A 25936-nucleotide genomic window follows, 5' to 3' on the forward strand; every position below is an offset into this window, starting at 1 on the left:
ATACTATGCAGTAGAATGTAACAACAGATTGAATAACAATGTAATAGAAAAGTAACATTGAATCCATGATGCCTACATGAAAAATTCTTGAGCGAATACAGTCATTGTTGACCCTTAGCATATTCTTTACTAGATTGCGTATCTCTGTAGTATTTGTGATATTCTGGATTTTCAGCTAAAATCTAGGACTGATCTAAATAATTTATTTTCATAGAGCACTTAAAGTCAGCGTTTGCTCCAGAAATTTGCCGACACGGGGTCTGTCATGTCTGACAAGGGGCCGAAGCAAGGGGACCGACAAGAGCCTCGGTCAGAATCCCGGAATATAAAAATTCTTGGATAGTGTTCACAGGAGAGTTTGTATGGCCCCTCCCCCGCTGACGCCAAGACTGCTTCAAAGTTGTATTTTAATTTTTGTTCACTGATAGATACTTAAACATGTCTACACTGCAGATTAAAAAAAATAATCAAATTAAATATCTAAATAGCTTTAATAAATTAACGCCTTCAATCAAGATTCGAGATGTTTCGTAAAGAAATCCGTTTATTCGTGACGTTTGTCAAAATGCATGTAAATCAGCAACAGCCCCATTGTTTCGATTAGATTCTCGCGCTCTCAAAATTAAATCCTAATTTACAATACTCAAGGCAATACTGTAATGTTGTTATATCACTCGCTAACAAACAAAACCAATGTAATTTGACTGAATCGCCAAAGCAGGTTAATTTAAGAGAGTAGAACGTATCAGACCCCTGAGCTCAGCAACAAAATTAGCGTTGCATATTTTCGCACGAATTATCGCGATTTTTAAGGGTATTTTGTAAGCTGTATTATGCTTTCTAAGCCATGGAAACTCGCACAATTTTTTCCATCCACTCTAGTGATTTTGACTGCTAACGGGTGGGCCTATCTCCGTAACCTCCCAACTTGGATCCTTGTATTGGAATTAGATTTTTCATTACGAAATGATAAAGGAGTCGGATCATCATTACATCTGTTTTCGATGGTTGTTATTGAAACCGCCATGAATAGAACAACCCATATGGTGACGTCACAGCCTCCATAACATTCCCCATGGGTCCACCTAGGGATCCGTAATACATTACGGTCACTATTCGATGTGAATGGCCCACTCTTGATTCTCACGGTTTATAAGTGCACGAAATAGTTGTCGAAATCGTCAACATCTCTGGGGTTAATAGCACTTGATCGCAATGAATTCTGGTAGAGCAGAATTGTTTGATTCAATCGGATATGAAAGGCCAATTAGGCCCCATTGTATAATGAATGTAACTGGTTCGATTTACCGAACCGTATATATACTAAAACTAAATGCGTACACGCGTTTACGTTGATAAATACGCGAATTGCAGAGAAGAATTGCATTAGTATAGGCCTGTAGGGTGTACTTCGAAAACGACATGGAACTAATTACTGTGATACGTTTTCTGAATCTGGTCGGGTTTGTTTTTTGTGTGTGTGTGTGACATGTAAGCCCTTCAATTTGTATATTTATATATACAGTATATTTGTATATTTATATATATATATATATATATACAGTATATATATATATATATTTATATAAATCATCAAAGAAAGGTAAATACAGTGTTCGAATAAAGGACATAATAATGTCCTTTATATATATATATATATATATGGCAAAGACAAGCCAAGCCAGTCACTCGTCGCAAAAATAGATTTTTAGTTATGATTAAACAGTAAAACGAGAGCTATAAACTGGTAAAAGAATCATTTAAATTCGTTGTGAAGTTACAGGAGTTTAAACATACAGCTGTTTAAAGAATTTGAGAAATCAGCCTTCAGATTTATGATTTTGGACATTTCTCAGGCAGAAACCATCGCCAAATCGTTAGAAATTGTTGTTTTAACATTGAAAATGGGAAAAATGACAGCATAGTAATTATAATAAAATAGATTTCAAAAATGTTGACATTCCAGCATGTTTTGGCCAGTATCTTTGAAACAGGATTTGCCACGAGTGACTGGTTTGGCTTGTCTTTGCCAGATACTATTGCAACGAATAGTAGTGTTTGTAAACACTTGCTATAATACATGTTAAGATAGTTGAGAGATAATATACAATTAGAAATATATATATACAGTATATATATATATATATGTTATATTTGTAAACACTTGCTATAATACATGTTAAGATAGTTGAGAGATAATATACAATTAGAAATATATATATACAGTATATATACTGTCTCTTATACACATCTAGATGTGTATAAGAGACAGCATTATTATCGATTATGCCCATTTGTCATTTTTTTTATGGAGACAGTGGTTTCAGTTGCCTTTTCAAGTCGTATGTAAACTATACAGAACAATGAATAAATTGTTCTCAAGGTTTTTATGCTCCTACTGTACTATTAAGTTTAATACTGATGAAATGTCGCCTACTTATATTACGAAAATATACCAGTTATTTTTAAATGTATGTCTATAGTCTGTCTCTTATACACATCTAGATGTGTATAAGAGAAAGATATATATATATATATATATATATATATATATGCCTATATTTCATAATTGAAATATAGCTAATGCGTTTGAATTATGTTGACAATAAAATAATTTTGATAATGATAATGTTAATAGCAATAAACTTAATAATACAAAAAAATTTTAAATCGCAGACAATAAGGTCTTTTTATTACTGTAACACTGTTGCACTTAATGGGTTTCTGAAAATAGATTGAAAATGTCTGCAGCTTACCACTTATTTCATAATTTGATTTTGAATAGAATCTCTAAATGTGAATTTGAACCATTTATTTGATTTAGTCCTATATATAAAGACTTAAGCGAAAATTGCCAATAACGATCACGTACGTCCCCGTATGATACGGGAGTGGTTGATAATTTCAAGAGGTCTTACATTGAAAATTTAGGCTTATCTTATTATTTCACCAGACAAAAAAAAACATGCATGTTTGTAGAAGTTTTAGGGGAGGGGGAACTAAGACCTTTCAGCCCCTACATTGACACGTAACAGACGACGATCAATACAACTCCCTCTTCACTGAATAGTGAACTGTTTTGTGCACGGAGCCGACATCAAAACATCCCTTTCGAAGGACGAGTTAAAATTAGATTTTTACTAAAATATCTTGCCCATTGACACGAAATTCTGAATTTTCAGGTTTGGTATTGAAAGTAAGGTGGCTGATGGGGGTGGGCCGGGTTTGGGTGAAGTGAGACGACTCGGTGATACAGTGATGGGGCGCTGGCTAGGAAAATAATGTGGATGAGATGCTTTCATCTACTTAAGCGTAAATTTTGTTTTCAATATAGTACCATATCCATTCAATTTTATCTAAATGAGATATTGGTAATTTTTCATGTTCAGCGTACCTCATACATTTGTGTTTCATTCTACTTTATCTAAATTAAATACGTATTGGTATTTTTTAAGTTTTATTGCGTTACTCATTTGTGTTTCATTCTATTTTTTCTAATTTATATTATGTTTATATACTTAATTTTTCAATGTGATATTTCTTGTTATGTATTTTTAATGTTTGATCATTTCTTGGTACTTTTGGTACTGGTATTTTTTTTATTTTTTTATTTTTTTTTATTGCGTTCCTCATATATTTGTGTTTCTATTTTATCTAAAAATGAGATATTGTTCTTTTGTCGATGTTCATTGCGTTCCTCGTTATATCTGTGTTCCATTCTGTTTTATCTAAATGAGATATAGGTTCGTAGCGTACCTCATTATATTTGTATTTTATTACAGTGATTGGCTTAGTCGTCGGTTCTGACAATCCAAGAGAGCCTGAGGACCGGAACGTGTTTTTATCCGCCCCGTCGTTAACCCAACCTAAATCGGCACAAGCACAACCAGCTGCTCACAGACGACTTAAAGCGATCGCCAAGAAAACAGAATCTTTTCCGTGCGCATTACCAATATCGAGTAAGATGATTGGATATGAAGCCATTTTTTCTTCACAAGAAAACAGGTCAAAGGTCATCGTCAACGTAATCACAATCATTATATATCTTCATATCAGTTAGATTATATTCTACATCATTTATCATCATATAGTCATATATAAATATAAATAGGCCCTATCTATGTGTGTGTATATATACTGCTTAGGTTTTTCTCAACATCTATTATAATACCAGTGATACCAGGCCTATGCCTATATACAAATTTTAGTCCTTTTCTTTCTCCAGGCGTATTTAGATTCTTGAACAGAGGTATACTTAAACAGAAGAGTAGGCCTAAACCTAAGCAATACGAGGAACAGAGTGCTAATCGGCCGTTGGCTAAATCCAAGTACATTAAGCGGTCATCGTCACGCGTTAGCCCAACTCTTCTGATGACGTCGCCAAATGCAACGAGTCTGGAGGTAAATACTGTCCTTAACATGCTTATTCATCCGGTAGAAGTTAAACCGAGTTCGTGCCCAGAAGGTGATACTTGCCATGGAGGCAGACCGGATTCAATAAACTTAAACCCACCTGGCCGTGTAAACCCACCAAGTACGACTCCCGTAAATGGCGGTAAGTTTGCTTGCACTGGTATTATGCTCATTTGTTTCTACGTTTTTCCACCCAAGAATCTCACTGCTGCTGCTGCTGATGTTGTTTTTTGTTGTTATTACCAAACTTGAAAAGCGTCCAGTGTCGCCGAGTGTTAAACGGACGTGCAAGAAATTTTGTACAAATTGGCTAGAGGTTATTTCCTACAAACGTTCAGGGCTCTTTTGTAAGTTTTAAGGGAATAAGGAAACCAAAGGTCGTGATTTCGATTCGCGTATTGGTACAGTATTCAATTTTCATTTTTTTTTTCAATTAGGCCTATAAGACAATTTACTTATTTATTTTTTAAATATTTTTTTTATTATGAACTATTGCCGAAAACCTTTTTTTTTTTCAATTATAAGACAATTTATTTATTTATTTTTTAAATATATTTTTTTTTATTATGAACCATTGCCGAAAACCCAATATAATAACTTACGCCACTGTTTACTGTATTTAAGCATGGATGATATTTCCTCCATGATTTAAGCATGTTTTAATAGTGTCAATAAAAAGCCTCGTCTGAAAGACACATGAAGCGTTAAACATTGCATACATAGAGGTAACCTCATTGTTTAACGCGCGGACCGGTAAGCGATCGCTCTTGTTTGATAAAAAATATTACATATGCTACTGTAAATAAATTAATAAATAACTGAATAAATAGATATATATATAAATAAACATTAATAATAATTACACAAAGCAAAGATGCTTTTAAAGCAGGTTAATGGAAAATGAATTGAATACAATTTTTGATACATGGTGCGGTGTAATGTTTTGATTTTATGCTGTATAAATATTAATAATAATGTTTATATGTATTACTGTGATGTTGTAATATTAATATTTTTCACACGCACGTGTGCACATAATATGAAGGCAAGTAAAGTCCGAAACCAATGAGAGCGAGTCTGTTTTGACAGAGCCACCTTTTTTAAGCACCGTATGATAAACCAAACCACCTGTCCTTTTGCATTAAAAACATCAAAATGATGATTGAATTCACCATCAATACGCTCATATCGATGTTTTTATTTTTTCTTCCATTTTAAGGAAGATAAGAATTAATTAAATCAAATACTTACCATGAAAAAAAAACTTATGGCCGTTACAAGTTGCTTCGCGATAATAAAGTATTTCTACACTGAGATAAAGTATTCATCAATTTAAAATCCTATAATCTTCATAATGACTTTAACGGATCAACAAGACTCAAATGCAATGAATCACTATAGCAACCACGTATGATATCGATAAGAACTTGAGTATATTTGTTACGTGACTATTATATCGCCATTATACCATGCTCATCAAATCATAGAATATGAAGTTGAGGGTTTGGCTAATTGGTATGGTTCCTGCCGGCCTCTTGCACGCCAGGGCCAGGGTTCGATACCCGGCTCTGTATCGAGTATTGATACGTAACAAATTGAAGTCGGGTCGGCAAAAAACGAAAAAAAAACAAAAACAAAAACAAAAACAAAACGCTCAGCTCCTTGAGTAATCCTGTCAAGAGAGTAAATCGAGTTATTGACAATGGTTGTATCAGTCTGAAAAGAAGCCCATGGGCGTCTTTTCGAGATGGTCTTCTTTTTTTTAGGCTACTTTTGCAAACTTAAGAGGGGCTTCAATTTAGGATGGGCTTCTCAAGATTAAGCGCATTGAATTTCTACGCGATGTTTTACGGTAGTGACATGATAATTTACAGTAGGCTTAGATGTGGTAGATCCCTGCTTTCTGGGCCTACATTGCTTCTTTTAAATTCTTATATGACATATGATTTATATTGAAAGAAAAAAAGGAAATGTGTTGATGAGCACGAAATTTACCATAGGTGGATTTAAGAAGTACTTAGCCTCCCCTCCTCTCCCCCACCAAATTGTTTAAACTTATATTTAAACACTGAAGAAAAAAAAGAATAATATATTCAAATGCAATTGTCTTAGAGAGCCATTTCTGGCCAAATTAAGAACATTTCGCATCTCAGCCCCAACAATAGTGGGGCTGAGGTGGTCTAGACGCTTCATCATCTGTCAAAATACTGCCTTTAAAGTTTTTTCTATATACGCTATCAAATTTCATCAAAAAAGCATCACATTAAAGTTTATGGAACATAGAGTTGAACACGTTCAACTTTTTTGATAGAATTTGATGATATGTGATATGACGTCATCATGCCCATATATGGGCACATCACATTTTTTTGTCACATAAAATTTGATAGTGTAGACAGAGCTTTAGCCTGTTTTCCACTGAGCGAATATATTCGCGCGAATCGAAAGAGTCAGTTGGCTTCCTGAGCTCTGATTGGCTGCGCATTTTTTTCACTTCGCAGAAATTAGAAACAGTTTGAACTTCCGATTTCGATGAAGCGGAAAACTCCGACAGGAATGTAAATGCTCATGCGCATGAACGACGCTTTCGATTCGCGCGAATAAATTCGCCTAGTAACTTTGATCCGCCACTGTGCTCATGGAGAAAAAATGTTAAACGTCAGTAACATTCCCCGGTTTAATTCCCCATCGCTGTCCTTCTTGTGTTTCAGCTGGAGGACTGAAATACGAGTTACGATAGCATATCGTAGTCCTTCGGATGAAACGTTTAAGCCGTTGGTCCCGTGGGCAATATGGCTCATGTGCGCGTTAAAGAACGCAATATGCTATTCGGAAAAGCGTATAGGGGATTGTTTCTCGGTGTAATATCCAATTCGCCACCAGGGCCCCACTGGAAACATGTCTTCGGACTTCGTGGATTATCCTTGCTGTGGTTCACACCGAAATACTCCATTCTGTCCTAATTATTATGAATATTGTGGTGAGTTGTACTATAGAGTAAGCTTAAGAAGTACCGTGTACATGAAATCCTGTGTTAATAAAACTCACAACTATAATCTCAAAGTGCTACTTTTGATCAGAAAACGTATTGTACTGTTTATTCAATCAGCCAACAAGGAGTTGGCTGACTGCAATGTTCAAAATGGCGCTATGACATTGGTATTACTCAAAGTAAATATAATAATGTAAAATAGACGTGATACCATAATACTGTTATATTTTTCATTTGTTAGTCGTTTATTATCAAGCCGAGTTGATGGAATACCATAGAGCTATTAAACAACTAGAGTTCTGAGAAGATGGCGAAGAAATGCAGAGTTGTGTATGTGTACCATCCAAGATGGCCGCCGAAAGAAAGCGCCACCTTCAGGCTTACTATACATATTATTACCATAAATAAGCCCTCTGACTGACTAATTATTTCATTAATGATAATTAGTATTAATAATAAGAAATTATTAAACTATCGTAGCCAAAAAGAGGCCAAGTAGAGCATCTTATTCAAAAATTTTAAAAAATTAAAATTGTGTACATTACACATACACCGCAACGCTCGAGTTTCAAATATACGGGTAACTAGCTGTACTGAACTTTCTGTGTAAGTTGAGGGCGCCATTGAAAATGATAGGGCTTAGGCGAAATTTGATTGGCTGAATCTATGGCAGCCATCTTGGATGGTACACAAACACAGCTCTGCGTACATCGAACATCGAATACATTCAGTTAGCGCTCTAGTATTCTTATTTTATCTCCATGTGGAATACAGCGGTGGCGCAAGTGGGGGCGTAGGGGGGCCTCCCCCACCCGCGTCGGCGCTCCCCCGCCTTCGGGGTTTAAAGCCACAATTCGTCAGGCAGAAAAAAAAAATTATATGTATTTTTTACATAGGCCTATTTAGTAGAAAAAATCTACTGTATAAAATCGAAGATATAAGTCTTTGAAACTCCAAAATTGTCATATTTTTCACCTCTGGACCACTTTCGAAACATTTTGAGCGACGCCCGACCACGCCCACTCTAGTCGGGGACATCGCCCCCCCCCCCCCCCCCGGTCGTCGCTCCCCGTCGGGAAAATCCTGGCACCACCACATTCGCAAGTGGTGGTGGTGAAAACGAATATAACACTGCACAAATTCAAAGAAACAAAAAATAATTTTATACTATCTTTCTTTTTAGGCATCGTCTTCGACCAAGAATGGCATGCCGTTTACCTGTCAGTTATCATTGCAATCATGATGGTCAACACCTCTTAACCGAGTCGGGTCACTAAAATTGAAAACCTATCAGTCAGTGGTGTGTAGGTTTTAGATTTAAAGCCTATCATTGTCACACTTCAGCCTGTTTCATTGTGCCATGGTACGTGTCTATGCAACGCGTTTTACTGGAAGATTTAAATGTAATGGACCACGCGTTTCTTCTGACCCGTGCAGTTTTAGGAATAATCAGAGGGAGCCGTGATACTGAAATTTAAAATCTTGTCGGTTAAAGCCTTGTTTCCATAAAAATCATCGTTACATCGCATAACAGCGTCTCTCGCACAATCGAGAAGGCTCCCGATTCGACCAACCACTCAGCTTGACCAATAGCTATCGGCAGTAGCGTGTAGCGATTTAAAGGAAATCAGGCTTCTTGTCAGTTAAGATGATTATGATTCCTGACGGGTCTTTTCGGTTAAAGCGCAGATGCTGGTTAAGGCGAATCTCGATTGCCGGTTAATACCATGATTGTCGGTTAAGATTAATTCCGCCGAGTTGATTGCCGGTTTTGATGTTTGCCAGTTTAGACGCTTGCCGGTTAAGTGTATTAAGTTGATTGCCGGTAGTTGATGCTGGTTAGGCGTGCCGTTAAGATGATTGCTGGATAAGATGATTGTCAACTAAAGATTATTTTAGGTTTATAAGATGATTGCCGTTAGTCACGTAACCGATTAAGATGCTTTCAGGTTAAGATGATTGCCGGTTAAGGTGCTTGTCTCTTAAGATGATTTCCGTTAATATTTGCCGGTTAATGTGATTACCGGTTAGATTATTGCCCTTTAACATGATTATTGCCCTTTAACATGATTATTGCCCTTTAACATGATTATTGCCCTTTAACATGATTACCAGTAGATCGCCGGTAAGATGCTTGTCAGTTAAAAAGTTTGCCGGTCATGATGCTTGGCATCCAATTTTGGAAAAATTAAAATCATTTTTTACAGTGGTGAATTACCTACTCGCTCTATATAGTGCACGAAAATAACATTTAAAAGAAAATATGTAGGCCTAGATACTATAGAAACCGTACCGAATTCAGGCCCTATTATTTCATTGGTTGGTAAGTACTGAAACGTTTTGGTGAGCGTGTACCTACGGAAGCAAACAGGGACTGATCCAGAATTTTTCAAAGGGGGGGGGGCACAACAGTCTCAGAATAGATAAGTGAGTAGCACATAACATTGATTTGCATTGAATTGTTTTTAATTTAGGTCTCTTATACACATCTAGATGTGTATAAGAGACAGATGTGGTAGATCCCTGCTTTCTGGGCCTACATTGCTTCTTTTAAATTCTTTTCTAAATTGGAGGGGACCAGAAGGTCAAGGGGCCCGACTACCTCAACATGGTTCCGATTAACTCAACATGGTTGGGGCTAAGATACGAAAATTTGTGACTATGACAGTTCAACACGGCCAGAAACTGTGAATGCAATATTTTTTCCACCATTTTAATACATTTTGCAAAATGTAGTGGGAGGGTGGTTGGATGAAAAGGGGCGTCATACCCTACCTCTCATCTTCTGATTTTCGCAATGAGTTGTTTAAATAAAAAAAAGTGGGGGAACATCAATTTTTTATAAATTCAAATCCTTTTAAGAAGTTTGTTTTTTTAGTTGGTGCACCTAATTTTGATATTCTTCTACCTGTTATTAAATTTGTTAATAGTGATTTTAAAAGACGTGTTATTTAATGTTTATCTTTTTCTTTTTCTTTTTTTTCTGTATACTGTGTACGTTTGTTTTTCGTTGTTTTATTAGTTCTCGATGTTAATTTTATGGAGTATGTTTGTTGATAAATTAATAATAAACTGAAAAATATGTGGTTTGGTAAAGTGCCACCGAAACAAAACCTGTCGATAGGTGTAGGCGAAGAAAGAGCAGTTAGTGAGTGCACGTTGCGTTTTGGAAGCTAGTCTTTGGAGGGTGGGCACCACAAAAACCAAATAGGTTGGTGGAAAGCAGATATACACAATTGGTTAGTTTGGTAATCTATTGTTAAGAAATTGGGGCTGAGGAGGTTTTGAAGCAGTGGTTGGTAGGCCTGTACCACTGCAGTAGGAAGATGGTTTTCGGTGGATGCCACTGTGGGAAACATAAGGCCAGGGCCCCCCATCCCCAACCCGTCGGGGTGAAAAACCACCAACAAACCAAAAATAAAACGTACATGTATTTTCTACATAGTAGCCAGATTTTAAAATCGATTAAATAAGCCTTAAACTCCAATGTCTATTTTTTGGGGCTTCGCCCCCCCCCCCCCGGAACACTTTCGAGAGATTTTGAGCATGGCCTGACTATGCCCACTTTTTTCGTCGGGGAGATCGCCGCCGCGCGCCACCCCTGGTTGGTTGGGGTGCTTCTGAAAAAATTAACAGTTACGTGTGTTTTTGCCACTATAAACAAAATCGTAGTGTCAATAAAACAAACCGGTTAGTGTGGCTCAAGAACTACCTCTCTATGTACTATGCGCCCGACAGTCGGCCACGACGCACGTGCAGCTGATCGCTTATAATGACAAACCGTTAAAAGACTGCCCACCGACAATCAACAGACGGCGTCGCGTCGTCTATCGCTCACAGGGAGCAGAGTTGAATTCGTCGTGCGTTGAGAAGTGAGTGCCCCGGCTTTATTCGTATTAAATGTACTAGGACCGTTTATAAGATAATTATTTTTTAGTAGTTAAGATTAAAATGTTAGTACTGTACATGTATAGCATAATATGTTGTTATTGTAAGTTAATTTTGTGCCGAGGGTTATATCAAAAATGTATATAATATAGTAAGTGTATGTCACCTGAGGGGGAATTAAAACATACTGAATATATCATGATCTTGAATTGAACGTTTGTAAAAGTTATCTTTACCTTAGTAGCTTATTTTATCCATTTTAAATAAGCTATATAATGGTCATTTTAATTTTTTTTTTTAATTTTTTATTTCAGGTTTTATTACTGATAGGCATATCTACAGCACTGCACAGGCTACCTCAATAATATAGGCCTAAGCTTCTAGCAGTAATTTCACTGACCTGAATGACACAAAGCAACTAGAAGGTCACACATTTATTTAATATAGGTAGTCTCGTTAAATAATGTAACATACATTAGTTTGGCTAAATTTGTAACGACAGAAATTTTATGGGCATAAAAATCTGTACGTTCATAAATTAAAGCATTACCGTACAGTTACCAGTATAATAGAAAAAAAATCACTACAAAATCAGCAAAATGCTTTCAATATACGTTGCTTCCAGGGGCTTCGCTCCCTGGACCCTACCAGGAGCCCTAGGTGATCCTCAAGCAAAATTTACGCTTTAATCGTTCAGGGTGGCTCAAGAACTACCTCTCTGTGTAGGCCTACTATGTGCCGAAAATCGTCGGCTGAAGCGACTCTAAAGAACGCAATGCCACGACGCGCGCACACCACATCGTTCCTAACAACGATCCGTTCAGACTGCCACCACTGACAATCAGCAGACGGCGTCGTGTCGTCTATCGCTCACAGGGAGCGTAGTTGGATTCGTCGTGCGACGAAGTGAGTGCGGCCCCGGCTTGATTCGTATTAAATGTACTAAGAGCGTTTATAATTAATAGTTAAATATATTTGAGTAGTTACGATTTAATGTTGTCCGTACACGTACAGACTACTAATTGTTAATGAAAGTTAATTTTGTGCCGAAGGCCATATCAAAAATGAGTAAGTGTTTTTTACTTAGTGTGAATTAAAGCATACTGGATATATTGAATAAAAAGTTTTTAAAGTAGCAGTTAGGCCTATCATTTCCTTAATAGCTTAAATAAGCTAAAATGTTTGATTTTTAATATTCTAGCAGTAATTTCACAGGCCTGAATGATACAAAGCAACTAAGAACTAAGAAGGTCATAATATGAGTAGTCTTTTTCAATGTAACATACATTAGTGATTAAATGTGTAACGGCTGAAATGTCATGTGCATAAAATATAAAATAACTGTACGTTAAACCAATACATCGTACAAGATACAAGATAAATTTTATTGTCCGAAAGCAAATTACATTTGGATATTACATCGCATGGAAAATTTAGAAAAGTCAAACATAAGGACATACTCACCACAGTATAATAAAAAAAGAAAAACGCATCACAAGCTTTGAGGGGTGGGGGAATCTGATTCCTTCCCGATTGCGTCAGGGCAAGCATTGCACCATGATTTGTCTGCAACGCAATCGGCAAAGTTGAACCAGGTTCACTTTCCCGGCGACTGTCGCCGATAGGGTGAGCGATTCTATGGAAACCGTGCTTCAGGAAACGCAGCGCAACGGTTGCAGTAAAAAGAAAAAAAAAAGTAGAAATTGACAGAGTAGCCATTGTATGGAAACCAAGCTAAGTACGCCGAGTGTGTTAAGATGATGTAGGTATTTTTCTTGATTGGTAACCAGTTTCGGGCAAAAACGTTCCCGATGATTTACAAATTATATTTAAATAAAACGCTGAGTAGGCCTAGCCCCTACATACGCCTGCTTTCGACGACTTCGCCGCAAACCACCTTACTTAATGTAGGCCTAATGCTGGCTAAATCGCCACCACAACACGCACCCTCGCTCATGTATAAGGCGAGTCGAACGTTCTAGCAGTTAATTAACATGGCCGGCGGAACCGCCCCCCCCCCCCCCACTTTTTGGCAAAAAATATATGTCTGGAGATTTTTGTATGATCGGAAAGAAATGCAAGAAAAGAAAGAGGGAAGAAGGAGGAGAAGGATGGGCTGGACATTTTCTTGCAATTCACATTGGCGGTCTGGGGGAGGGGGGTCATCGGTCCTGACCCCTCCCTTGGGCCAAAAAAAAAAGGGGAAAAAAGAATTTCAGACCTACCTTTTCAGGACGATTTTTTTTTACACTTAAGAAAATCGGAATTTTGAAGAGCATAAAAGTCATTAAAACATAATTCAAACGTCGAAAAGGCTCATTTCCCGCCATCTAGGAATCACAGTTTTCCCCCGGACCACCATTTCTTGTTGGAATTTATCGATTCATGGAAAAAAGAATACGCATACAACCACTCATTTGTTTATGTGTATACACACATAAAATAAAAAATGAGAAAAATTTACCTGACCGTTTTCAAGAGGGGAAAACCTTGAATTTTGAAGAAATTAAAAAGTCATATATAAATGACATTTCAGAAGTCAGGAAAGCTCATTTCCCGCGATCTAGACATCGAATTTTCCCGGGGGAACCCGGACCCCCTTTTTCCTTTTTGTGCATTGATTCATTGAATCACTTTCAAGAGGGGGGAACCTTGAATTTTGAAGAACTTAAAAGTAATTGAAAGACACCTCAGAAGTCGGGAAAACTAATTTTTCCGCCTTCTGGGAATCAAAAGTTTTCCCGGGAAAGAACCCATGGACTCCCCTGTCTTATTGGGATTTATCGATTCATGGAAAAAAATCGTATGCAACTACTCATATTTTTATTTTTATGTATGTACACCCACATAAGGCCTATTTATTGTAAAAACAATAGGAAAAAATTACCTGATCGTTTTCAAGAGGGGAAAACCTTGAATTTTGAAGAACTTTAATTAAAATCGCTAAAAGATACTTCAGAAATCGGGAAAGCTGTTTTCCCACCATTTAGAAATCAACATTTTCCCGGGGAGAACCTGAACCTCTCTTTTCTCTTTGGGTTCATTGATTCATTATAATAATAAAGAGGGGAAAACCTTGAATTTTGAAGAACTTCAAAGTAATTAAAAGACACCTCTAAAGTCGGGAAATCTAATTTCCGCCTTCTAGGAATCAAAATTTTCCCGGGGGAGATCTCCCAGACCCTCTTTCTTTTTGGGATTTATCGATTCATGGGAAAAAATCGTATGCAACTACTCATTTTTTTTTATGTATGTATACACACATTAAGCCTATTTACTGTAAAAGCAATGGGAAAAAATTAAAAATGGGAAAGTAATTAAGACACCTCAGAAGTCAGAAAAGCTCATTTCCCGCCATCTAGGAATCCAAATTTTCCCGGAACCCCCTCCCCCACTTTTCTTTGGAGCTTCGATTCATTGAAAAAAGAACACGTAGGTCTACGCAACTACTCATTTTTTTAATGTATTTTTACACACATATTAGGCCTATTTACTGTAATAAGAATGAGAAAGTTTACCTGACCGTTTTCAAGAAGGGGAAAACCTTGAATTTTGAAGAACAAAGTCATTAGACACCTAGCTCAAAAGTCGAGAAAAGTCATTTCCCGCCATCTACAAATCAAAATTTTCCCGGGGAAAGACCCCGGACCCCCTAGATTTGATTCCAGATCTGCATGATTCATATTCCCATTCATCTTATAAGTGCCCCCCCCCCCCACACTTTGAAAAACGTTCCGCCGGCCCTGATTAAGGCAGGGGCGCCGCACCCCTACATCCATAATATCGGCGCTCTTTATTGTTGTCATTATCATTATTGTTATACTGTAATTATTTATATTTATCATCATCGTCGTCGTCGTAATCATCACCACCATCATCATTACTGTTTGTGTGTTATGTATTTCCTTCAATTGGAATTATTTTCTAGATTTTATAACACAAATTATTGTCTCATCAGCCCTTGTTGGCTTGAAGTACTGTACTTCATAATGCAGGCCAATAAGACATTTTACAAAAATGATAGCTTCACTCAAACGGCACGGTTTTATTTTGTGCTTTCTAATCACATCTGTATTCACAAATAGACAATACAGATACCGTGGATAGTTATACACAAGTCAATTCTGCCATATTTGTAGGCCTGCAGTACGATAGATTTTCCTCAAAATGTATTAAATTAACAAATTCTGCCATGAACTCTTATCAAGTTCAGAACACAAGTTAAATGTATGGTTTGCTATACCATAGTGTCTTAGCCCCTGTGAGCCCTCATTGGCTGCTAACACTGAAGAATGGTTTGATTTGAACCTTAAACGGACCCCGAAAATTTAATCGGCATTATATTTCCTCAAAAAACGTGGCCCCGAAATTGGCCTATCGGAGCTTCTTAATGAGTGTTAAAAAAAAAACAAAAAAACCATACAAATATGCCTTCAAGAATGGTAGAGTAGTAAGGGAGTTTGGCTTACAACCTACTAAGGCCTAAGCAGCCCCAGCCACCAGGGTAAAAGGGCCCAATGAAGCCTTATATCTCTGACACCACAGTAGATAGATATGAAATCCATTCTTCAAGTAGTAAATAATACCCTAAGGCTGATCTACAGCATAATTATTGCACAAACCACATTTTTGGAAGCACCTGCTCCCATCTCAATGGTTACTACGGAAATATAGTGCATTATAATATTTGTTACATTCACTAAATTGAAGCAATTTATTTCTTTTCTGTCCCTATACATAGCGACTACTGTACTATAATTTATGATCTTTAAATCATTGTTCTTTAATCGTAGCACTGTTTTTAGTTTTAATGAACAGTTATATATTATGTATCATGTATAAAACACACACACATACAGTATTATATGTATGTTTGGCTTTTGGTTAAAAATAAATAAACTAGAGTAGTCACTCCATGATAGAGTGCATACCTTTGCCCAGTGCATGAATAAGCAGCTTTCGATTTGGACGACGCGGCGTTCTACGATGGGCAGTGAAGCGTGAAACCGTACTGTGCATGCGAATACATGGGGAAGTCATTCGTTGTGTGGATTTGACAACGGGCTTTAAGCGATTTGGGATTGTGTTGATTATGGCAACGCGAGTTTTATAAATACGTGCTTGCTGGGGGCGTCTGCATAATTGATCACACGATACGAGGGAGCGCGTCTTCCTGTAAATCGAAACAGCTTTGATGTTAACATGGGAAGTGCATAGTACGACATTCATGGTTGACTGAATTCCCCGTCGCAGCTCCCTGCATGGCCCATTTCGAAAGCTCGGTAATACCGAAGAATACGTAGGCCGTGTACGTGTGGTGGTTAAATCCATGATATTTTCCTCCCTGTGCCTGACTATTGAACAAGTCAGGCCATCTATGATGGGGCCATTGCATTATTTTCTTTTATGCTCTGGATGAAAAAAAATCGAAATTCCATGACCTTGATTTTGTCCTTTGACCTTTTCTGCCAAAACTTAATGGTGTATTTCCTTGAATATTATGTACCATTCCATTAATTTCTATTATGATCACGAATTGTGAAGGTGTAAGCCTAGCGCTTCGAAAATGACGACTTCAAATAAGTTTAAATCTCTTGACAAAGACGAATTGGAAAGGATTAACAGTACAAAATTTGTTGCGAATTCGTCAATTAATGTAGGACCACTCAGTGAATATTGTAAAGCCAAGGAATCATCAATTACTTGCATTGAAAATTTCACAGCACCAGAGCTCAATGCGTTTCTCCGGTCATTCTACACTTAGGTAAGGAGAGCAAATGGTGAATTCAATGATATCGCTACGCTACGGACTACAGAAACATTTTTAAAAAGTGAAAGTAATATGAAGTATTTTGGCTATGAAATGGAACAGATATTGTGTAAAAGTTAAATAAAATTTCTTGATATTTAAAGTAATGTGTTCAGTTAATTATTTGCATCTATTTTTGGCTATGTAATATAACAGATATTGCCTTTTCAATCGGTGTAATAATAACATTTGATATCCCCTTGGGAATTATATTGTTCTCTCAGGACTATATTTTCCCTCAGCGCTACGCACTTTGGGAAGATATACTCCCTCGTAAAAATATAATTCCCTCTGGGATTAAATGTCATATTACACCTCTAAGCAGGCAATATCTGTATAATAATTTACCCTAATTTATTGCTTAACCAACTGATGTGATTTAGATTTATTTGTCTACCATTAAATTCTGAAAGCAAATCTATATTTGCAGCTTAAGCAAATTATGTGCTGTTTGTTTTTTTCGTGCATCACAACCATGTTGAAAGAATTGAATCAAGCTTCCACAAAAAACGAATTAAGATTAAGAAGCCTTGTAAGGGCAGCATACACATTCTTGATCCCCGAGCCAAGCCATCAATTTCAAAACAAGAATCCACAAAAAATGTTTTAAGATTTTAGAATTCTTGTGAGGGTGGCAGACGTGCTGTTGGTCACTAAGCCAAGCAAACACAGTGTACATTGCAGCAAATTTATGTCCACTTATGCGTCATCCATCTCTAAATTTATGCTGTTGCCAAATTTGGCGTAAAGCTGCACCTTCAGTTCTGAGAGGGTGTTTCTGATTTGTTGTGCATCCTCTTCTAGTTGCTCGATGTCTTTCTGTACAACCTCCTTTGCAGTTTCCACAAGTGCCTGAGTGTCTTCAACAGTGTGACCAAGAAATGATTCACCAATCTTATATGTAACCTCTTTGTTAAGAAAGAATCTAAAACAGTATTTACAGGTACTGTATTTGAGATTTTTGGTTAGAAATGCTTAACCACAGGCCATTTCGTAGTGGAACTGCGTATGCCCATATCAAGGTTATCGACACATGCACACGACATAGGTTTATGTCGATCGACCTTGGATACTGGCATGAGCAGTTCCGATTACGAAATGGCATTGGGGGGGGGGTTGGTCTTGCTGTTCTCATTGGTGACTGCTATGACTGTTCCAGACAACTTATAACAGCGGTAACTAGAATTCATTATACGCGATTATCCGCTAAAGGAATCTACATTAAAGCAACAATTACACTAAACACAAAAATGACACAATGACGACATATATCATATTATGTTAAAGTTTTAAATGATTATCAAGCATTTCACAAATCTCTATTGGAAAAAAAAATTTAGTTCTAGGCTGCCAGTCAGGCCTGGACAACACCAATTTTTATTTTTATTACTGTACTATTATTTTTTTATACCTACTGTAATATAAAAGCGCTAGAGCTTGTAGAAGTCAATAAAGGATATGGGATAATAGCATCATCATCAACCATCAGAAGATCTTCGGCTGCATCTTCCAATTTCTGAAGTTCTTTCTATTTAAAAAGATAAATGGATAAAAATAAGGTCATGAATTAGGTCATATACAAAAAAAATGCTTAAAATCACATCTTCACATCAAATTCAAGCCAGCTAGGTTTGTTTTTTTTTATATTTTTCTTAATTCAATAATTTTACACAGAATACACAGGTGTGGATCCAGAATTTTTTTTAATAATGGGGGGGGGGGCACAACAATCTCAGAATAGGTAAGTGAGTAACACATAACACTGATTTGCATTGAAAATTTTAAAATTCAGTGGCAAAACTGGGGAGGGGGGACATGCCCCCATTCCCCTCCCCCTGTCCCCCTTACTGGATCCTACCACTGCATATCTAATGAATCCTAAGGCTCTGTCCACACTATCAATTTTTTTTTTACAAAAAACTATTGCATGGCCATATAATAGTCATGATGTGCCTATATATGGTCATGTTGTGATGTCATCATGACCATATTTAGATATGTCACTTTGTCAAATAAAATTTGATAGTCTGGTCAAGGCTTGTATCATACCATATAAAGTCAGTTGTTTATTTTTGGTATATTAAACATTGCAGCACATTACATCGTTCACTATGGATACCGTAAAACCTTGAATAGAAGCCCTGGGCTTCTCTTTTTTTGCGAAATTTGGATGGGCTTCTCTTCGAGATGTGTTTCTTTTCGAGACTACTTTTACAAAGTAAAGAGTGGGGGCTTCTTTTAAAAATGAATGCTGTAAATTTTGTGATTTTGTACTATAAAACAATAAATAGGGTCACTGTACCATCAATCTGTATCATGGAGTGTATTTAACTGGCATTAAATCACCTAAACTACTGTATAAACCAAGCTTGTATGTACAGTGTACTGTGCTATCTCGAAAAGAAGTCTATGCTATCTTGAAAAGAAAAACATGGGCTTCTTTTCGAGATGGGCTTTATCTCGAGATTAAACCCACTGGGCTTCAATTCAATGTTTTACAGTATTCTTCTGACATGCCGTAGAGCATTAAGTTAGCAAGACGACTGAAGTTTAAAGTTGGGGTTAAGCCAGCTCCACCAATTAACACCACAGATTTAGAAAAAAAGGTTATATCCTCGGCCTAATTGTTTCTTACGACTAACTTCTCAACTTCCAAAGCCGTAAAATACAGTAGAATTAAATTTCAATTCAATGATTCATGACTGTTTGTACATTATTTTACCTTTTTGTTATTTATTTCTTCCATGAGTTCAGTGAGCTTACTGGTTTTGCGAGCATATTTATTAATTTTCTGTTGATCATCAAATGTGACTTGAGCACCTTCTTCTTGTCCCTACACATAATAAATAGTAGAAAAACCACACAACATTTTTTAAATTATAAAATATGAATTTCATTACAGCAATCTTTTAGGTTTAAATGAAAAAATAGCCTTCCACTACCATTGTCAGAGGTCTACAGGCCCTGGCCTTAAAAGAAGAAAAAAAAAAAATTTCTGTTGATCATCAAATGTTACTTGAGCACCTTCTTCTTGTCCCTACACATAATAAATAGTAGAAAAACCACACAACATTTTTTAAATTATAAAATATGAATTTCATTACAGCAATCTTTTAGGTTTAAATGAAATTAACTTATAGAAAATAATAATAAACAATAATTTAGTAAATATTGTATTTGGGCACATGACTTGATGATGGCCAAAACAAACTATCTACAGTAATAACATTTTAGTAAAAACAGATTAGGCCCATAAAAAAAAAAATATTAGTTTATCACCCGCTCCCTCATCACTTTTGGGAAAAATCTAATTTTTTTTTTTTTTTTTTTTGCCCCAATCAACATAATATTTTTATTTCAAATGGTCCTTTTTCTATCTTTTTTCACTAGAAAAGCTTAGGATTTCTTGCAAATATGTTTACCTTACTGGTAAAACAAAAACATATTTTTAAAATATAAATGACTCCAGTCTTATGACTTTTTATATACCTTTGATTTACTTGTAAAATGGGGGCGGGGTTAGCAAAAAAAACAAAAACAAAAACAAAAACAACAAAAAGCCCTCCCTCCCTCATCAGTTTTTATTCTTTGATAGGGTGATAAACTAATAATTTTTTTTATGGGGCCTTAATTAATGTTTTTTTTCTTAAATTATTATTAATTGTGGGATGAATTAAAATATCTTATCATGAGAATACATGGCATTGGTGGGCCAGATAACAAAAATAAATAAGAAAGTAAGAATTTGGCGGGTTCACGAAACAATTACACTGCCTACCTCTGACACTCGACTGTATAAAGTATACACAAAAGCAAGAGCATTCTACAACCTCTTAATTTGCCTAGTAACAAAGAAGTCGTGGAGAAAATGGTAATCTATTATGACAAATAGACTCTATTTCTCAATTTTTTTATCCTTTTACATAAAAATAAAACTAAAATTTATGCCAATATTTTTCATCCATGCATTGATGGTTTATAATTTAGAGAGTTGCATGCATTGTTAAGGACTTAGGGTGGAGCACTACAGTGCATTAGCGCCCTATCTACAATACCAGTGACGGTATCTTTATGGCCTTACCAAAGAAACGCAAGACTACGCAAGGCCTCGGGCTTATCGGTAGGAAGATGGGACTAGGAAAATATGCTTTTGTACTGGCCTTACCATGCCATGGACCGGTGAGTGAACTGTTCACCAACCAAGCCAACAAGGCCCAAAAGGGCCCTACCCTACGCTAACTAACTTGCTTTTGCAATCTCATTTACGGTTACTAGAATTGGAATAGGCCTATACAGTCAAACTCACTGTGGAAGGTGAAATTGCAAGAGCACTCGCCATTACACAAATGGAAACAACAACAACAAGTAAAATGCTGAAAGATTTAAATTCCAATTTTGATCTCACTGTGCTGTTTTCTACCCTGAAGGCCAAGTGTGCGTTTCAATGTCCGTTGACGCAAAATCATTCCGTTTCAAAAGGCTAATGCGTTTATATATTGAGAGATGCGTCATCGTTTACTGACAGAGTACGGTAGCTTCTTATATATTAGTCGGTTTGTTACAGTCTTGTGATTGATTCTTTTTAGCAAACGATAATCAACTAATCCTGAGACTGTGGTTGGCATGATTAGAGCTGCGGAGTGATTCACATCTTCATCTTACATCAATTTCAAAATGAGGATATTTATCCTGGACAAAGGAGACATCCCTGGACGGTATCTTTCCAACTTTCCTCTTCTTACATTTTGTCTACTTCTCAATTCACTTTTTCTTTTCACGACAATGTGCACATTTAGCACGTTTTCATGTGAGTTTGCAAGAAGCCTGCAATAGCCTGCTAATCTCAATCGACAGATGGCCAACAAGCTTATCTAAGAGCGTCTGGCCGCGGTCTACTAATTCCAAATACACTCGAATGGGCCGGGGGACACCTCTCCCAAAACCACCGTTCCTTCCAACCCGCTACCTCCCCCCCCCCCTACCAACCTCGCTCGGTGCCGGCTCGCACCTCACATTATCCACCTATCATTGCTTATATCATCATATAATAATAATCATCACAAAAACTACTTGTGACATCCGGGAAATCCTAGTATGATCCGAGCAGCAACCAGAGAAGACCATTGCTTGTAGGTTATCTTGTTGCTAGGCTTATGTCTATACGTCAGGGTGCCTATACACATGCCTATATTTACTGTAATAAGAATGAGAAAAAATTACCTGAATTTTGATTAAAATACACTTCAGAAGTCGGGAAAACTCATTTATCGCCATCTAAACCAAAATTTTCCCAGGGAGGACCCCGACCCCCGTTTTAGTTTTCCCTATGGATGCTGCGAAGCTGTTTTATATCTGTCTCTTATACACATCTAGATGTGTATAAGAGACAGGTCTTCAACAGTGGTGAGTTTAATGTTGACAAACCTTGTAATTTTAACTTGTTTTTGTTTGCCTTTGTATATTCTATGCTTATGAATTAAACCAACTAATTTGATTCTATGAATGCTGACACTCCAGGTAAGATAATATTCGTTCACTTGCACTCCTGGGTGGAGAGAGACAACCGTAGATAAAGTGCCTTGCCCAAGGACACAAGCGACTTGCACAGCCAGAGTTTCGAACTCCCGAGGGTGTTCGGTTGTGGCTTGGACTCCCCAAGGCTGGGAGTCCAAGCCACAACCGATGCGCCAACCACTTCTAGTAGTGTGTATACTCTGTTTAAAATGTATTTGGACACACAGCGTACCGCAGCTACTTTCAACCAATGTACTCCGCTAATCTGTCGTTTTGTACTTCATTGTTGTTTCTTCTTTAATAATTTTGTGTCGATTTTTTTTTGTATGTACATTGCTAACCTCTCTTTTTTGTACTTTATTGTTTTTTCTTTTATAATAATTTGTGTCGAATGTTTTTTATATGTGCCAAATTTTAATAAATAAATAAATAAAATAATTATACAATACATACAATACAGTACTTCAATAACAGTTTGCAGTAAAAGTAATAACATCTTGTAATACAATACTTTAATAATAATAATAATAATAATGACGACACTTTGAATCTTTTCTGAATAATTTTTTTTCTTTCAAAACGATTTCAATGTATTAAATAGAACACACTCTTAAATATAAATGTGTTAACTGGAATTTAAAAGCACGGTCAGTGCATGAGTTTGATGACTTTGTATAAAAGGAAAGGTGACCATTTAGGCCTACATGACTTAGTAAATAAACTCTTGGAAAAGCTGGGTAAACATACGTTTTACCTTAGAATATTGCTTAGTAAATGGTCATAACATACGGTACTAACACAGATCTATATAAAAAGATCGGTTGTTTGTGAAAATGTACCCGAAACTACAGATACTTGGCGACCAGAAAGCTTATGAATGCAAAGAAAAATCCGAGACTATTTCCCACTGCATTATTGCATAATTCCCCTGAGCAATAACACGTCTCTATGCCCGCAAAGGTGTAACACGATTCACCAGTGCTCATACCAGGACCGCACATACGCCCGACAAGGTCTCCAACAACCGTTTTCTGAAAGAAAAAAACAAAAATCCATTTTGAAAATTTCTAAAGGGTAGAATAACCACAACTCGCAGCGTCATCATATACTAATTTGAGTAATTTGTCGGACAAAATGTTTGCGCCTATTTACCGTCCAGACGCGTGCACAGCTCTGGAAGACCCGGGACACCCTTTGGGAAAGAAAGAAAAAAAGAAGGAAAGAAAATATTTCTATTTTCTCTATGATTCTACCAACCGAAACCTGGGCTAGGAGCGGCTCGAACCAGCGCCTGTAATTAGCAGCGCGTGATCACTACCTTACCACTCGGTCACTCGATTCGTCCCCTCCCCTAAACGATTCGTTTACTCACCAGACAAACATCATCTCCTTCACAAGTAGTCTCAGCAGCCTGCACGGGGTCAAAATCTCCATTTCCACAGCCGGTAGAAACCATACTGTTGCATTCATAGCACGTGAGACCACTTGCTGAGAAAAAAAAAATGCAAACATGTATGTAGACTATAAAATATTTAATATCTAGGTCAGAATATCCTATACAGCTTACCAGGCTCCAATTCGAGACCACCATCGGGACATGAACACTTGGGGTGGTGTTGGGGTTCCACATTAGTGGGGACTTGAATTGGAGGATCCACTGAACTTCTAAATATAACTACAAAAACGAGCACAGTTGGCACAAACAAACAAAAAATCTTCTTTAATCTCTACGCAACTTTGTACAAAAGCGTAGGTCGTGAACTCATACTCGTTATCACTGGTACAATATGTAGAGTACTGGTATTTAAACTATGTTTCTTCTATTTATTATTACTCTTTAAATTTGTAACATATATACTACTTGTCAAAAAGTTAATGGATTCCTATGAAGTTTGAACTTAATGTATTTATATCGTAAACAAATTTATTATTTTATAATAATAGTACTTTTATACAAATAATGAATGTTTATGAGTGCAATGGTAAGAATATTTTCATCAGTTGAAAGATTGACTGTTCCATTCGACGAGGTGGAGCCGCGTTGAGTGGTACAGTCAGTCTCTCAAAGAATCGGAACAAATTTTTTCCATTGCTAGAATAAAAACCATTAATTATTTGTTTTATAACACAATCTCATTTTAGCCAATCAAAAGATTGAAGTCATCGTATCCTAGGCGCCGTGCAATGGAGCAAAACGGATGTAGCGAAATTGCAAGGAATGAAGTAAAAATGCACGGTGGAACTTTTCATGATGAGTGACGAAATAGGGTTATTCAATGTCACGTGATATGAAATCCACCAATCAAATGACAAGAATCTATTTGGTTGCATTAAAATATACTTTTATTGACTTAACATGCTTGAATGGTTTAGCCAATATTAGGTGGTATATTGCACTATGGAGGAATTAGTTTATCCTCCATGATTGCATATTCCTTATAACACCAGATCATGCTAATACGTCAAGACGTAAAATCAGCCAGCTTACCAGACGCAAGAAAAGGGAGAATCATTAATATTGTCACAGCAAACTTCATTATTGCTTCTTTTATGTACTTATCTGAAATTTAAAATAAAAAACAATAGTAATGATTAACATGATTTACAGTATTAAACAGTATATTTACTACATTTCACCTCTCATTCTCAATCCAAACTTCAAAATTTAACGTAGTTGTATTAAAAATACATTGAATTAGTATTAATATATATATATATATATATATTAACCAGAACCTATAGAGTTAACTGAAACGACATGAAGCCTATAATCTAAAAATACATCTTATTTTATCATTGTTTATGTATTGTAAACTTTTGAAAATGAGCTACAGTTAATAAATATATTATTGTATATCGTCAATGATATTGGCCAATAACATTTGTTTTACACTCCACAATCACTCACCTGCATTAAATAAAGAACTTTATAAACTAAAGAAGTATCAAATTATGGAATAATATTGCATCAGAAAGTCACAAATATAACTTTAAAAGCACATTTTAATTATCTGCCTACTGTAGCTACTAGGTACTATTAGGTAGGCTTACATTTCTAGGACTGTCTGAACTTTACAGCACCAGTCACTTCTTTTTGTACGGTTGGCCTAGGTAGGCCTACACCGTAAGGGGACACTTATATGAAGGGAAGGGAAGGGACACCTTTTTGGCAGTGAATCAAGAAAAAACTATTTCTTTTTAATTAAGGACAGGTCTACGGCAACTCGGGCCTTTTCAGGAGACACTTTTGTGGTTCTGAAAAAGGGTCTTTAGGCTCAGCCTATATATAATGTGTGTGTATATATATATATATATATATA

At 36.5% G+C, this 25936-nt stretch overlaps 2 protein-coding genes and 1 long non-coding RNA gene across 4 annotated transcripts in view; 1 reads left to right on the top strand and 2 right to left on the bottom strand.

Annotated features, from left to right (window-relative positions):
* Window positions 1-3676: 3676 nt before the first annotated feature.
* LOC117113847 lies at window positions 3677-9862 on the top strand. The gene is made up of 3 exons (XR_004446264.1): window positions 3677-3959; window positions 4226-4555; window positions 8589-9862. It is a non-coding gene; the product is annotated as an uncharacterized LOC117113847 (long non-coding RNA).
* Window positions 9863-15314: 5452 nt separating this feature from the next.
* Window positions 15315-21553, bottom strand: LOC117113832 (prefoldin subunit 4-like). 2 transcript variants are annotated; one of them, XM_033257278.1, is made up of 4 exons: window positions 21409-21553; window positions 19825-19935; window positions 18563-18630; window positions 15315-18003 (listed from the first exon to the last, which is right to left on the bottom strand). In XM_033257278.1, exons 1-4 carry the CDS (start codon window positions 21439-21441, stop codon window positions 17802-17804), a joined length of 414 nt encoding a protein of 137 aa, XP_033113169.1. In that variant the 5' UTR covers window positions 21442-21553; the 3' UTR covers window positions 15315-17801. The 2 variants fall into 2 exon arrangements, with proteins under 2 accessions (XP_033113169.1, XP_033113170.1); XM_033257279.1 differs by having other exon boundaries at window positions 15315-17998; window positions 18558-18630.
* Window positions 21554-23152: 1599 nt separating this feature from the next.
* The window catches only part of LOC117113817, a 3708-nt gene continuing 924 nt past the window's right edge, over window positions 23153-25936 (bottom strand). Inside the window, exons 2-4 of the mRNA XM_033257251.1 lie at window positions 25105-25176; window positions 23989-24104; window positions 23153-23647 (exon numbers count right to left, since the gene is read on the bottom strand). Coding sequence (XP_033113142.1) covers window positions 23462-23647; window positions 23989-24104; window positions 25105-25153 — 351 coding nt within the window. The 5' untranslated portion in view covers window positions 25154-25176 and the 3' untranslated portion in view covers window positions 23153-23461. The remainder of the gene's footprint in view (window positions 23648-23988; window positions 24105-25104; window positions 25177-25936) is intronic.

This window comes from Anneissia japonica, unplaced genomic scaffold (assembly GCF_011630105.1).
Source record: "Anneissia japonica isolate Jap-2015-1 unplaced genomic scaffold, ASM1163010v1 scaffold694_len1028156_cov167, whole genome shotgun sequence".
Classification (NCBI taxonomy): Eukaryota; Metazoa; Echinodermata; class Crinoidea; order Comatulida; family Comatulidae; genus Anneissia; species Anneissia japonica.